The sequence below is a fragment of the Notothenia rossii genome (genome assembly GCF_949606895.1).
Source record: "Notothenia rossii genome assembly, chromosome: 4".
Classification (NCBI taxonomy): Eukaryota; Metazoa; Chordata; class Actinopteri; order Perciformes; family Nototheniidae; genus Notothenia; species Notothenia rossii.
This window is the reverse complement of record NC_136902.1, coordinates 85,747,079-85,761,703: the sequence shown is the minus strand read 5'-3', so window position 1 is coordinate 85,761,703 and position 14,625 is coordinate 85,747,079. Positions and strand designations below refer to the sequence as shown.

Genomic DNA, 14,625 nt, shown 5'->3' with positions numbered 1-14,625 from the left:
ATGCATCGTGTGCAATTGTGTGTGTGTGTGTGTGTGTGTTTGCGTGTGTGCGCATGTTAGGAGACACTGGAACTCTTGAGTGCATTTCAGCCTCATTTAAATCCGTCAATACTTCAATTAGAAGCCGGCGAAAAAGGCTCAAGGGAAGAGCAGTCGGCGTGTTTCTCTGCTTTATTTGCACTCTCTGGCTATCTTTGTTTCCAGCAATGTGAGGAAGATTAAAAAGATTACACATTATCTGTTTCATTTTATATTCTTGTTTGTTTGCCTGCAGCTGTGTGTATCCTCCAAGTACCTCCAAGCGCCATAAACAATAATAATAACAAAAATATGTTAGTTGCAACCATAGGCTTCTACAAATGAGTAGCTGCTTTTGTTTACCGCTGTTATGGGCTGAAAAATGACTAACGATTAATTGAGTCAAATTGTTTCAAATTAATTTTTCCTCCCTCTTTAATGGTCTTATTATTTTAGCTGCCGCGCAGACAGTTCACAACTAAGATCATTAGGTAACGTGGCTTTGAAAAGTACCAGTTTGCATATAAAATAATTTTTGAAACCACCAACGGCTCAATTTCAGACAAAAAATCACCCATAATGCATGTCTCTGAAAACCCATTTTTGTAAGATTGAAGCCTCCTCCACACATCCTCACTTCCTGTCTGCACCTTTCTGTCTTTGTTCCCCTTACCTCTCCCTCCCTCTATCACCCCACAGCTTTCCCTTTCTCCCTTGTCTCCCCTCTACCCACTCACACTTTCTCCTCTACCCGCCCCCGTTTTATTACCAGGCCCCTGTAATATCGCTGGATATTAAAAAATATACATCAACCGAGCAATTATGGGCCATCAAAAAGAATAGGTTTAGCCCCGGGCCCTGCGACTGCTTCACGGTAGCTGCATGGAGATGAGATTAGGAGGGAGCGAGCGAGTAGCCTCACAGCGGCTCGGGACACTCAAGCACGACCGAGATCTGGGAAGATTGTAGAACATTTTAGATACTGCTGTCTACATCACATGGTGTAGGTCTTGAATACACAAACACTTAGCTTGTTTCATTCACACACGTCTCACAAATCAACACACAAGGTCACGAAACATCTCAGATGAACTCAGATATGCATATTCATCCGAGAATGTGCTCATACATATGAACAAAAGCAGAAAATATTGTAATGCACATATGATTTTATTCACACATTAACACGCATTGCTTGCTGTCATTATGTTCTGAGCAAACACGAGCTCTGTCGATGTTAACTTCCTCTGCCAAGGCCACAGATTTAGTCGGAGAAAATAGCCCCCGTTAAGGAGCAATAACATTTAGAGAAGGGGCTGAGAAGACTCTTTTAATAGGACTCACTTAAAATTCATAGTTGCCATGCAAAATAAATCAGCGATTTCCTGCGCGGGGGCAGTGGGAAAGGGGATGATGGTACGGGGAGCGAGGGAGAGGGAGGGGCTGCGAGTGAATAAGAGATGAGGTTTAAACGTTGGCAGTCCCAGGCCTGACACATTTGATCATGTCAGGGGTGGGCGGGGGTTGAGGGTGCACGAACACACAGACACACACACACAAGTAGCACCCCTTTTAGATTTGTGTTGGCTTCATCAAAGAAGGAAATGTTCTGTGAGAAAAGAAAAGTCGGAAACATGTTGAAGAAGTCTGCTCCTGTGGGTTTATTTGTTTGTGTGGGATTTGTGTTTGTGCAAGCGCTCTTAAACTTGATATCAATTTACATTTGCCTCCTTGGATATAAATTACAGACCGACAGTTACATGGCTGGTGTTATTTTTAGATAACACAGATGTACTGGTAGACTCATTCCAGAGACAGGAATCATGTTAGCATTGTAATTGTGAGCGTGCTAGCCCAAAGCACCTCTGTACCCAAGAACGTGAGTAGCTTAAGACTCTGAAGGATACCTTTCCTAACTACTTTTACTTGACCTTGATGGAAAACTGAACAAGGTCAAGGAAGGTGTGAAGGAGACTTAATAGCAAAAGATAACTGTTGCGCTACGAGAATCAGAGTGCATTTACACAAGGCTACATTAGTATGCGATGGTGGATGTTATTGACGTGCATAACTTAGAAGAGGACATACTCTGCTCATTCTCAGGTTCATATTTGTTGGGAGTGTGTGGAGGGAACACAGGGATTTGAGCATTCCCAGACCATTTACATGCGCCAAAACCTGTATAACACACTACAGCAGGGATGGGCAAATGGCGGCCTGATACCGTACATTACACTCCTAGTTACGTCGCGAGCTGCGTGCATGATTTCGTTCGGGAGCCAAATACCGCAAAAATAATCTGTTTGTGTGTATTGTGTTTGTTTCCCGGGGAAACCCTCACAAGAAACACCGGCTGTTGTTATGCCTGCTGTGACGTTAAGTTACCGCTTGTATTGATGCCTTTACGAGTTTCAAAGTTTTATTTATCATCTGAATTTGGCGAAACAAGTTTAATATTCTAAAAACCAAGACTTTGTTTATTTGAAATTAGATGAAAACAAACTGTCACGGACCCTGCCGTGTTATCTATGATTACTATACGCTTTTCATTCATCATTTCATCAGGAGGGAGGGGGAGCGGCGCTGAGGAACAGCAGAGTGCGGGTTGACAGGTGTCTGTGTTGACATTCCACTTATTGTGTGTCAGCAGAGACTGGCTACAAGTGTCTTAGGTTCAAGTTAGACAACTAATGTCTGGGTTAGTGTTCATGACTTCATGTCATCTTAATGGTTAATCTTAATGCACACACATTTTCCCTGCTTTCCAATAGTTTAAAATAGTTTTATTCCACTGTTAAATAACCTGTTCAATGCAAACATGCCACTTGTAAAAATGAAATAACATTTCTGTGAACTGATATTTGTTTAGTGAGCTTATAGGCTGTTCCCTGAAAGATTGTGAAATGTCAATGAAGATGTCAGACTTAGTATATTTGTTAATAATTACATACAATACATGGAATTTGTGTGTGTGTGTTCCAAGTGAATCTGCGGCCCCCTGGTGGCCAGTACATACATTATGTGGCCCCCACCACCATCCAAGTTGCCCATCCCTGCACTACAGGGAAGGGAAAACCACAAAAAGCAAAATAGGACCTCTTTAAAAACTCAGTCTGGCTCTATATACAAATGTGTGCACAAACTGTATAACTGAAATAATAAGAATCACTTCTCTGCCTGCAGAATGGTCGAGGTTTAAACACATCAGGGTAATTTGCCACTCACACAAGTACGGAGTAATAAATGATTCATTATAAATTCAAGTGCTTTAATAATTGACTTGTGATTGTCTAACCTTCCTGGCACTCCTCGCACGAACAAACTGTACCAGTGTGTGAACACAAACGATTACAAAGTTATACACAAAAAAACAGTTTTGACCCGCAGGGATACTGAGTGTGTTTGAGGAGGCATGTGTGTATTTTTTAAATAATGTTTTCAGTTGTTTGTATGTGCCATTTCTTCCGTATGTTTTGGTTTCCACACTGTACTGAGTAAGCAAGGCCTGTGTGTATCTCTGCATGTGTATCTGTGGTTATTCGTGCATGGTTATACATGTTTCCAATGTGTGTGTGTGTCTGCGGGCCAGCGGACTTGTCTGCTGCGTATGAATAATCAAAGTGGTCTCTCTCATCATTAAATCATCGCTGTCCTGTTGGGAGCCTGAGGAGGAGATGGAGTGGGGGGGGGGAGAGGGTGAGGCAGAGGGATCATAGTTAGCGCTGCAGGGGAACATGCTCTCCCTCTCTCCGCCGTCGTGTAGCGCGGCTGAGATGTGTCATGAGCACAAGTCTTTCTGCTCTCTGTGCTCGCCCACTTAGCTCCCCCAGACACATGCACACACACACTCATACATATGCACTAGCACTCATACACACAGGCACATTATTCAGGAGTGTACAGACATGCACACACTGACTCAAACACACACATCTCTTTCCTGGAGGAGAGGGTTCTCCGACCTCTGCTGCACATGGAGCTGTCCTCTCTCAATGACACAGTGCAGCACATATTTACATACGCCGGTGACCTTCACATACACATTAGCCTTTCTGATGTAAATAAGGGTTGAATGCAGGGTTGGGGAGAATACTTTAAACATGTATTCCATTACAATGACTAGTTATGTGGAAACATTTTGTAATCAGTAACCTAATACCAGTTGATATATATATATACTGTATTAGAGTAACCTGATAACTCTCATCAATACTTAGGGCAGGAGAACTATGTACATGTACGACGAAACCAAGATATTTAGTATAATAACGTGTCATCCTGAAGAGCCCTATTATGCTATTTGGGGTTTTCCATTTCCTGTAGTGTGTTTGTGTGCATGTCAATGGTCTGCATAGGCTGTAATCCCAAAGTTCCTACCAGAGGGAGTTTCTCTTTTGAACATTAAATATACAGTATGATACAGACCTTTTCTGACCAACGGAAATAACAGCTCGTCAACTTCGTATTATATTTCCATATTAAATCATATTCATAAAGTCTACTTCAAACCGCAGAAGTTAATATGAAGGTTTCACACTTTAGAGATCATATGACTGTGAGTCGCACCTGAACGCCTCGTGCCAGTAGAGAGAAAAGACAGAATGAAACAAAAGTGTGAGTACGAGAACAGTGAGCGTGAGTAGTCTGGGTGAGAGACACACACACACACACACACACACACACACACACACACACACACACACACACACACACACACACACACACACACACACACACACACACACACACACACACACACACACACACACACACACACACACACACACACACACACACACACACACACACACACACACACACACACACACACACACACACACACACACACACACGGCTAATGAGCGTGGTGTGCGGTTAGAGCCAGACGGGCTCCTCGCTCAGACCGTTGGGAGTTCAGCGAGGAGTCGCCCCTTTCTTCTTCCAAAGCAGCACGTTACCGTTTGGCTGTCGTTATCAAAGCAGGCGCAGGCTCTCACCTGAAGCGCTGCGTTCCTGGATTGTGGGAGACAGGTAGACTCAAACACGAGTTCACGATGATCCCTGGAGTGTTTCAATGATCGTCATAATTGTCAGATAAAAAAAGAGTAATGGAGTTTCCTCAGTAGAAGACAGGATGGATGAATATGTGCGGTGTCTTTCATGTTATTGCCTTTTATTTTGGATTAAAAGGATTCTCTTGTGGGCACCTTAGAAGCAATTATGTCCAAAGGGAAAACATATACTGTTTTGTGCATTCTAAAATGAATTGCAGAGTTTAATCCCAGGTCAAATATGTGTTAAAGATAATAGCATCTAAAGCATCTCTATGGCTTAAAGATCTAATGTTATACCTGAACTTGGAGAAGATTAAATATAACCTGAGGGGCTCTTCAGAAATGTTTGAATCTGTCTGGGGCTCTGTGATAGCCTACATACATGTAGCTGAACTTACGACACCAAGTTCGGAAGAAAGGGGGGACTATGAACAGGGCCGCCGCATGCGAACAGGCAAGGCAGGCAACTGCTTGGGGCCCCAGACCAGAAGGGGGCCCCCAAAGAAGGTAGATTAAGAAGGTCCACAGCAACGACAACATGAAACACACTTTAATTTACTGCAACGACATGTCGGGAAACCCCCTCAAGGCGGCCCCATGCATAGCGAGCCGTAAAATGCTGCTTCTTATCTTACATTTCGTTGCCTTGCTCCGCTCCGGGGGGGGGGTCTGCTGGCTGTGCGTGGTGATGAAAAGCTGGTTCGAGGGACCCCCAGTGAATGTTTGCCTAGGGCCCCCACAGACTCTAGAATCTGCACTGACTATGAATGTATGTTTTTTTGTTTTTTATATACATGTACAGTATGTGTATGTATGCGTGTATGTAAATGTGTGGGTATGGGTGTAGGTAGGTACATATATATATGTGTATGTGTATATGTGGGTATACATATGTGAGTATATGGGTATATGTATTATTGTTATTATTCTTTATTCCCTTATCTATAAACAAAAATTAAATTATCTTTTAAATTACTTTATTTGGACCTATATATGTATTTATTTACTTTACTAGCTAGGACCGGGAGGGGGGGGGAAGGAAAACTATAGACCGTGTAAATGTAACTCATTGTGCCGGACTCAATAAAAAAAACCCAATATATATATATATATAGATATATATATCTATATATATATTGTCTTCAGTGATTTTTATAGTTTGTTAAATGTCTGTTTCCTTTTATCTTAACTTAATATTTGCCCTTGTTGATGTTGCAAATGGAGCTGCTGTGATGCAGAAACATTTCAGACTTGATCGACCGTAAAGTATTATTCAGGGATCTTACGGTCATTAAAAACCTGAAAAAAGGTCATGGAGAAGTCATGGAAAATCATTGGTGAAAAAGTGTATGAACCCTGCTTATCGTATCGTTAAAAAAGGTGATATTTGATGTTCCTCAACTAACATCCACATGTTCTCTCTCTCCCTTCTCTCCCCTCTCTCTTCAGTCCCGGCCATGATCACATCCTACCCGAACACCACCCTGGCGACGCGGGGCGAGGAGAAGAAGATGAGCTGCATCGCTCACGGGGAGAAACCCATCATGGTGCGCTGGGAGAAAGAAGAGCGTATCATCAACCCGGAGACCAGCCGATACGTGGTCACCGTCAAGGAGGTGGCCGACGAGGTCGTCTCCACGCTGGTGGTGAGCTACGTTTGTCCCTCTCATTCAGGGCTAACCTCATCTGAGACTTTCCTGGTAGACCAGAAGTCGTCAATTCAAGCGATTCGTTGAGTAGTCGTTAATAGTACTAGTATTTCTTAGGGCTGTGCGATTATGGCAAAAATCATCATCACGATTATTAAAAACGATTATCCATTTACTTTGAAAACATCCATTTATTGTAAAAATGTGAACAGTATGTTTTTAACAGTTGATTACCCTGAACTTTAAGTATAATTCAACTGAAAAACCAATAAAAAATTATTTTAAAAAAAGATAATTACATTTTTTTTTTTTTAAATAAAATTATAATCTTTTTATTTCGAGATTAAAATACGATTAATTGCACAGCCCTAGTGTTTCTTCACAAAATGGTTTCAGTTGCAGGACTGAGGACTTTTTCCTTATTATAAGGGGGCAGCCCTTGTCTCATTTAAGGAGCCCACAGCCTGTCCATATGTCTGCTTTCTATTCAGATGGAAAGCGGAGAGAGAGAGAGAGAGGAAGTTAAGGGAAAACGTGTAAAAAAAAAAAAACTAAAATATTCAAGTAGAGTATAAAATATTAAAAAGCTCCCTCTCAGTTCAGTTTAATGGTTATTAAAATGCAGTGTGTGAACGAGTACATGTGTAAAGCAATTTTGTAAAATTGCAAGGAATATGAGCCTTAAGATAAGCCTTTTTTTAAGCATAATTTCTCCCTCTGTTTCTCCTCTTAGATTATGCCGACTGTTCGTGGGGACTCAGGTTTCTTCTCCTGTCACGCCATCAACTCTTTTGGGGAGGACCGAGGCATCATACAGCTGACAGTGCAAGGTAACACTCAGCTCATATCTTTTTCACTCGGGAAGAACTTTTCCTCCAGGTGAAGAGAAATGTTCAAGCGCTTTTTACTTAATTCATTTCATATATCTAATTGCTGAACAGCAGGGGTGTCAAACTCAATTTCATCTCGGGCCACATTAGCATCATGGTTGCACTCAAAGGGCCAGTTTTATATATAAGACTATATAAAAATACATTACAAATATTTAATATATATAAAATAATGTATTATATTACATTATTGCCCCTGCATTGGATTATTATTGGATAGGGTAATAACTTCATAATTAACTACGTCTGAAAGCAGAAGTCTAGGGCCAATAATTGCAAGTCTCTTCAGTGAGAATGTCACAAAATGATAAAAAAAAAAAGCCAAATTAGATAAGTGACATTTTGAAAAAAAAAGAGTCAGACTCAGAGAAAAAGGCAAATTCTAAGAAAAAATACATATTTTGAAGAAGAAAAAGTCAGATTCTGAGAAAAAAAAAGTCACATTTGAGATGCATTGTGGGACATGTAGTTTATTGGCAACGTGCTTCTGTAAATCGGCATGTAACCGTATAATAAACACATTATATCCTTTGCAAGCTCTTGTGGGCCACATCAAAAGAAGTCACGGGCCGGATTTGGCCCCCGGGCCTTGAGTTTGACATCCCTGTGACTCCCTCTCTCTGTAATTGTTCACAGGGGAAATCCCACACAGAGTAAAGCCAATACATCTCTCTGTCGTCCAGTTCTGTTTCAGCGCTGCTGCTTTAACTATGTTGTGTTCTCGGTTCTCCGTAGAAGCCCCCGACCCTCCGGAGGTGGAGATCCGGGAGGTGAAGGACCGGACCATCGCTCTGCGCTGGACCATGGGCTTCGATGGGAACAGCCCCATCACAGGATATGATATCGAATGCAAGAACAAATCAGGTAGACACAGGTTCAGGAAATCATACAGTGTTCAGTTCTTTGATGAAAACTAGGATGAAGTATCAGAATCAAAACTGAATATTTATCTCGGGGGGAAATTGGGCAGTTGCTCAGTATAAGAGCTAATTAAAATAAACAATACAAGATAAATAAAAATAAACATTTGTACACAAAAAGTCAGAACATGAGATAAAAAGATCAAATCAATACATTTAGATAAACATAAGGATAGTTTATGTAACTCTTGGAAATGTGGTTTTATGTCAGTTGCTCAATATTAGAACGCAATAAAAAATAAAATGACTAAAAGTAAATAAATATGTTTTTTAAAATAACAAGTTAAAGTAAGAATTTGTGATAAAAGGATAAAATAAATTGATTTAGAACAACATAACAATAATGCATTTATGTCAGGTGGGGATTGGGTTTTGTGGCAGTTGCTAAATTATTGAACGAAATAAAAAATTACTTAAAAAGAAGATACAAAATGAAAGGAAGAATGTGCAGTAAAACGATCAAATCAAGATATTTAGATAATCATAAGAACAAATAGTTGTATTTATTTCAACTCTGTACTAACTGTAAGAGGTTATTCAAACATAACATTTTTAAAAGTTACAGTAAGGTTAGAATGTGTTATCAAAAGGTAAAATCAAGATATTAGAAATTGGGTTATTTGGCATTTACTCAAAAAAGATCAGATAAAGATATTTAGATAAACATATGTATTTTAATATAGTATTATTGCTAATAATAAAAGCTTTCTGCTGAAACGTGGCTTCACAGCAAACTGGAAATAATGTAATTAGATTCTTGAAACATGACTCTGTGTTCGTAACAGTCTGTTCCCCCCCTCTCTCTCTCCTCCAGCGTCATGGCTATCAGCCCAGGTTACCAAAGATGTTTCCCCTCAGCTCAACCAGGCCACAATCATCGACCTCCACCCTTCGTCCACCTACAACATCCGCATGGTCGCCAAGAACATCATCGGCAACAGTAACCCCAGCAACGAGCTGACCATCACCACTGATGAAGCAGGTAGCTGTCACATGACATGTTAAAGTGTTTTAGAGAGGTAGTAACGTACTGCTTTCTGCTTTATACATGAGAGTAACACATGTGTCACTTCCCGGCAAAAATGACGGCTCCGCCACTTTTGGGGGAAAAAAAAGCTTTCATTTGAACGGCGGTCAATACAAATTCTGAAGTTTTTGCCAATCCGATCAGAAATGTAAGAAAACCGTGGATTTTTGGATTTTCAAAGAGCCCGATTACGATGGCCAGACAGCCAAACAATTACATGAAATCATTGGAAATTGACGCTCGGGCTCGATGTATAATAAATACATAATAATTATAATTATACTTTTTAATAACAGAGCATTTCTAATAAAGGTTCTTAATGTGCCAGTAAACATTTTTAATAATCATAAAAACACATGTAAAAACGATTATTATTATTATTATATTTATTATTATTTCATGTATGTACTTTAACTACTTTGCAATTGGACTAATTTTTTCTCCAAGTATAAAGAATTACTCTCTTTCTCCAAATCACTCTTAAAAGGTAATTTGGCTAATATTAACTTTGAACTGTCACTATAATTTATTTTAATTCTCTAAAGAGAATTGACTTCCTGTCTAAACGCTGGTTTAGTGTCCATTTTCTCCTGGCCCTCAAACCTGTTGAGCCACCTAACACATCATTATTTTATGGTGGTTTGAAATGGAGCCATCATTTTTTCTATCTGGGGAAACAGATCAGTTCTCTGTTGCTTTTAGTCGGCTCCATCAGTGTTCACTTATCCTCTATTGCCTCTAATGACCCCCCCCACAGGCATACCAGCACATTAAAACGCCCCATCTTACTGGATTCATCGCTAAAATAGAGTCGTAAACTTCAAATTAAATAAAACATGTATCCTCAATTTATTTTAAAGGTTAAAGTTGATGATGTTACACTTTATTTCTTTTTCTTTTTTTTAAATGAACATTTAGTTGAGATGTAAAGACACTTGAAGGAAAAAGAGCATGGAGGAAAATCCATTAGAAAAGCAACAGCTCCATCTAGTGAACGGGATAAAAATGATCATCTCTTCCATTAAGAGAGGACCTGTGTACTATACAGCTTTGTATGCATGTAAATGGTCTGAAAAACTAAAAAAGTCCTTGCTGTTTTTATTAAAAGTAAATGTTTATTGGTTTAGAAATATTATTTAAAGGTCTTTTGATGTCTTTTATACTGAAATGTGGACCCACGGCCCTATCAGAAAGTTGCCATCAGAAACAATGCCCGACTGTTTTGGACGTAATATGGTCAGTGTTTACATTAGCATCGCTAACACTCAGAGCTAACCTGTACTGGAGAGCATGTGTGTGAAGAAGCAGGAAATTAAAAGGAAGTCACCTTGTGGTATAACCGGCAAGAGAGAAAGCCTTTGAGCTCCATACTGTTTCAGAAAGAATCCTTGATAATCCATGATATGGCGTTTCATCACGGCAGTAGTTAGTTTAGACAGTAGCTGCTGGGTCCCGCATGAGCTCATTAAGCTTTATACCCCAAATCAGCACTTTTGAAACAGGAAGTGAAATAGAGGGATATGAGGCATGGCTAGAATGGGTGATCTGTTTGGTATTCTGAGCAAAACACTTCTTAGACATGTTTTTTATATATTTGTATATATCTGAGACCTATGCTATTGCCTAAGAATAGCATGATAGGTGACCTTTAAGTTATTGAGGTAGTCCTTTAACCTGGACTTTGGCTGCATAAGATTTGCTAGCTGGTGCCTCAGCGGCAGTTCATTCTCTGTTGTATGTCTTTATAATTTAGCCGCTAAACTGTTTATTTATGTACTTATCTATATTGTATGAACATCTTTTAAAGTATTTGAATGAAAATTCCCCCGAAAGTTTGAAAGTGAAACTTGAAAAATGTGCAGTAATATTGAATAATGTTCTTTATTTGAAGCCCCTGACGGCCCCCCACAGGATGTCCTTCTGGAGCCCACCTCCCCACAGAGCATCAAAGTTTCCTGGAAGGTAAAGTACAGCCCTGAAATACATTTAAAATGATTTGACCGATTGAAAATGATGGTAATGCTTCCCCTAAAAACTTCTAGAACTGCAGCGACAGCAACGTAACTTAAAATGGTGGCAGCACTGATCGAGGTTTTCTGTAACTGCCCGAGTCTGTTCACATTTTCTTTTACATTAACCAGTTTTTACACACTGCAGAGCCCATACTGTGTTCCTGTAAGTGTTTACTTCAAAAAGTATTCCACTGTGTTTTCTGATGGAGGGAAACTAGTGAGTTTGTCTCCACCACTGAGGTGAAACCGAGTAATAAGCTCAGTTTTCCTCTCCTCTTCCTCGCCCTGCAGCCTCCACAGAAGCACCTTCAGAACGGGGTGATCCGCGGCTACCAGGTGGGCTACAGGGAGTACAGCCCGGGGGGGAGCCACCAGTTCACCATCCTCAGCCTGGACACCAGCGGAGACACCATGGAGAGCATCATGCTGGACAACCTGAAGAAGTTCACTCAGTACAGCGTGGTGGTGCAGGCGGCCAACAGGGCGGGCACCGGGCCGTCCTCTCAGCAGGTCGTCGTAAAAACCCTGGAGGACGGTAAATATACAACCAAGTCTCCGTCTCAGCAGGTCCCGTCCTCTCAGACTTTTCCAACCCAACAACTCCAACCCTGGTCCAACACCGTGTCTCTCTCTCCTGTCCTGTGTTGCACACCTCCTCCTTGTTTCTCTGGCTTCCCTGCTCACTGTCTGTGATCACTTAAAAAGCAAACACTTTCCGCTGTTTGCCAGTCCTGCGCGGTTGGGGAATTGTGATGCAGTTAATTACAGCTGTTCTTTATTACACTGATCTCAGACCAAAATTGTACAAAACAGAAACACGTGCACATGTTGGGATTTAAGTGAATACCTTTAAAACACTGCCCAACCTCACAGCTGATTTGGCTGTTGCTTTCAGTTATTACGAGTACCTACTATTACATATAGTACAATACTTAAATTACATATCTGTTTTTTATTTGTTACTTTGAACCATATCTCTTCCAAATACGCGTTTTTGATGCAATGGCTCTAGCTCCAACATGCTTTTGGAAAGGCTGCCCTCTAGTGGACATTTGTCAAATTACATCAGACAAACACTTAAGAAATGACATGTAGGGTGATTTTTTAAATATATGTAAAACGTCCCTTTTTGTTTTTTTGTCATGAAACATTTTTAAATTGTAATTGTATCATATTATCTCAAGCTAAATGTACCTGCGTCAATGGGTTTGAATAACATATATATCCACATCTTTACACTCATACTAATTATTGGAAAGTTTAGGAGTGCAGTTGTCATATTCGAAACACATTTCAACCGCTCAATAATTTCACAACTTAGAATTAAACACCACTTTCCACTTCAGTATTTTGTGGTTGTTTCAAGATTTGTTTCTCTCAATAAAAAAATAAAAAAGGATGTGTTTAATTAGATATGGTGCAAAAAAAGAAATGATGAGCGTATCTTGACAGTTGTTCCAGATGGTATGTTGTTATTTGTGGTATAGCCCACATGATTGTATCTGCACAGGCAGTCTAAAAGAGCCTTCTTTTGGCTCTTTTCTGTTCTTTGGTTTTAGCGCCTGGCCGACGCGCTCACACATCACTCAGAGATATATTGTTTGTTTTTGGTACATTTATTTCCATGTTATCGTTTCCATTTCTTCACTGTTTGTTCTCTTCTTTAAACACACAAATGAAGATATCTTACCAGACGATGTTGAAACAGTTTTCGTCATTTAAATAAACAAATCTTATTTTCTCTGCAGTGCAATGCAGCGGTCAAAAGACCGTGTGGCTTCACAACCATAATAGAACCCAGAGTATAATCAGCAAGACTCTTTTAACCAGCTGAGGCCATCGCAGCACCAATCAGCTGCTCCGCCCCACCGTGGCTGCGGATCCCGATCAAATGACACCAATCAATTATACTCCATTAAATAATCAAAATAATAAATCAACGTTTTGGCTCCTACACCGTCCCTCTTGTTCTAATTCACATGCCTCTTTTAAGATCCTCCCTTTCTCCCCCCTTTCTCACAGTTCCCTCTCGCTCCCCTGAAAATGTCCTGGCTGTGGCGAAGGCCCCCGAGGTGATTTCTCTCTCCTGGGTGCCTCTATCCAGAGACGATCTCAACGGGAACCTGCAGGGATACAGAGTCATCTACTGGGCCAACCTGCCCGACGGAGGTATGGACTTCAACTCACCAAACACTTTCATTTACCCTCATTTAAAGGTCACCTATTATGCGATAATACTTCCTCATGTCTTTTATAAATAAACATGTGTCCCCTCTGTGGAAAGAGATTCTGAAAGTTTCAGGAGAAAAGATTAGCTTACTTTTTGTCCTGATCCATTTATATAAAAACCTGTCTGAAAATGAGCTGATCAGATTTTGGCCACTTGATGATGTCATAACGATGTTCTGGCTTGTGTATCCATTAGCCAATCACCAACCAAGGTAACTCCCCCCCACCTTATCACCTGAATCTCCTCCTAGAGCACCATTGTGTTCTTTTGAACCAAATATCTCTCAGAGGGGTGTGGGGAGGGGCTCCTTATTTTCATTTAAAGTAACAGACAGAGAATCAGCACTTTTGAAACAGGGCTGAAACAGAGGGGATTATGGGTAATACTGCAATGATCTGTTTGGTATTTGGAGCCAAACACTTCAGAGACATGTCTTGTATATATCTGAGACCTATAATATATTGATTAAAAACAGTATAATAGGGGACCTTTAAGTCCAATCCTGACTTCCAATATAGTATATATTGACAGTTAATATATTAAAACATGACATTATCGAATTTTACCTTATATAATCATTTGTGTTAAACATTTCTTAAATACATTTGGAATAGTTAAATGGCTACTGAGTTTATCCAAAATCTACATTACTGCTTGTTTGTTATTGCTGTTGCTGGTCGTGGTTCTTCCACTAGGGGGAGCTGTGGTATTGTCAGACTGTTTAATGCTGTTGTGGGTAGACACGAGTGGATCTGACTTTAATTATATTTGACTCGAGTGTTTCTTCAACTTAATGTGTTGTTTTAAATAATACTTCTGCATACA

General features: G+C 40.2%; 1 protein-coding gene across 1 annotated transcript in view; it reads left to right on the top strand.

The window, feature by feature from the left end:
• Positions 1–14,625, top strand: part of LOC307034953 (cell adhesion molecule DSCAM-like) — a 137,021-nt gene that overhangs the window by 103,137 nt on the left and 19,259 nt on the right. Inside the window, exons 12-18 of the mRNA XM_079673875.1 lie at positions 6,522–6,718; positions 7,455–7,551; positions 8,347–8,475; positions 9,346–9,513; positions 11,450–11,520; positions 11,862–12,105; positions 13,593–13,739. Coding sequence (XP_079530001.1) covers positions 6,522–6,718; positions 7,455–7,551; positions 8,347–8,475; positions 9,346–9,513; positions 11,450–11,520; positions 11,862–12,105; positions 13,593–13,739 — 1,053 coding nt within the window. The remainder of the gene's footprint in view (positions 1–6,521; positions 6,719–7,454; positions 7,552–8,346; positions 8,476–9,345; positions 9,514–11,449; positions 11,521–11,861; positions 12,106–13,592; positions 13,740–14,625) is intronic.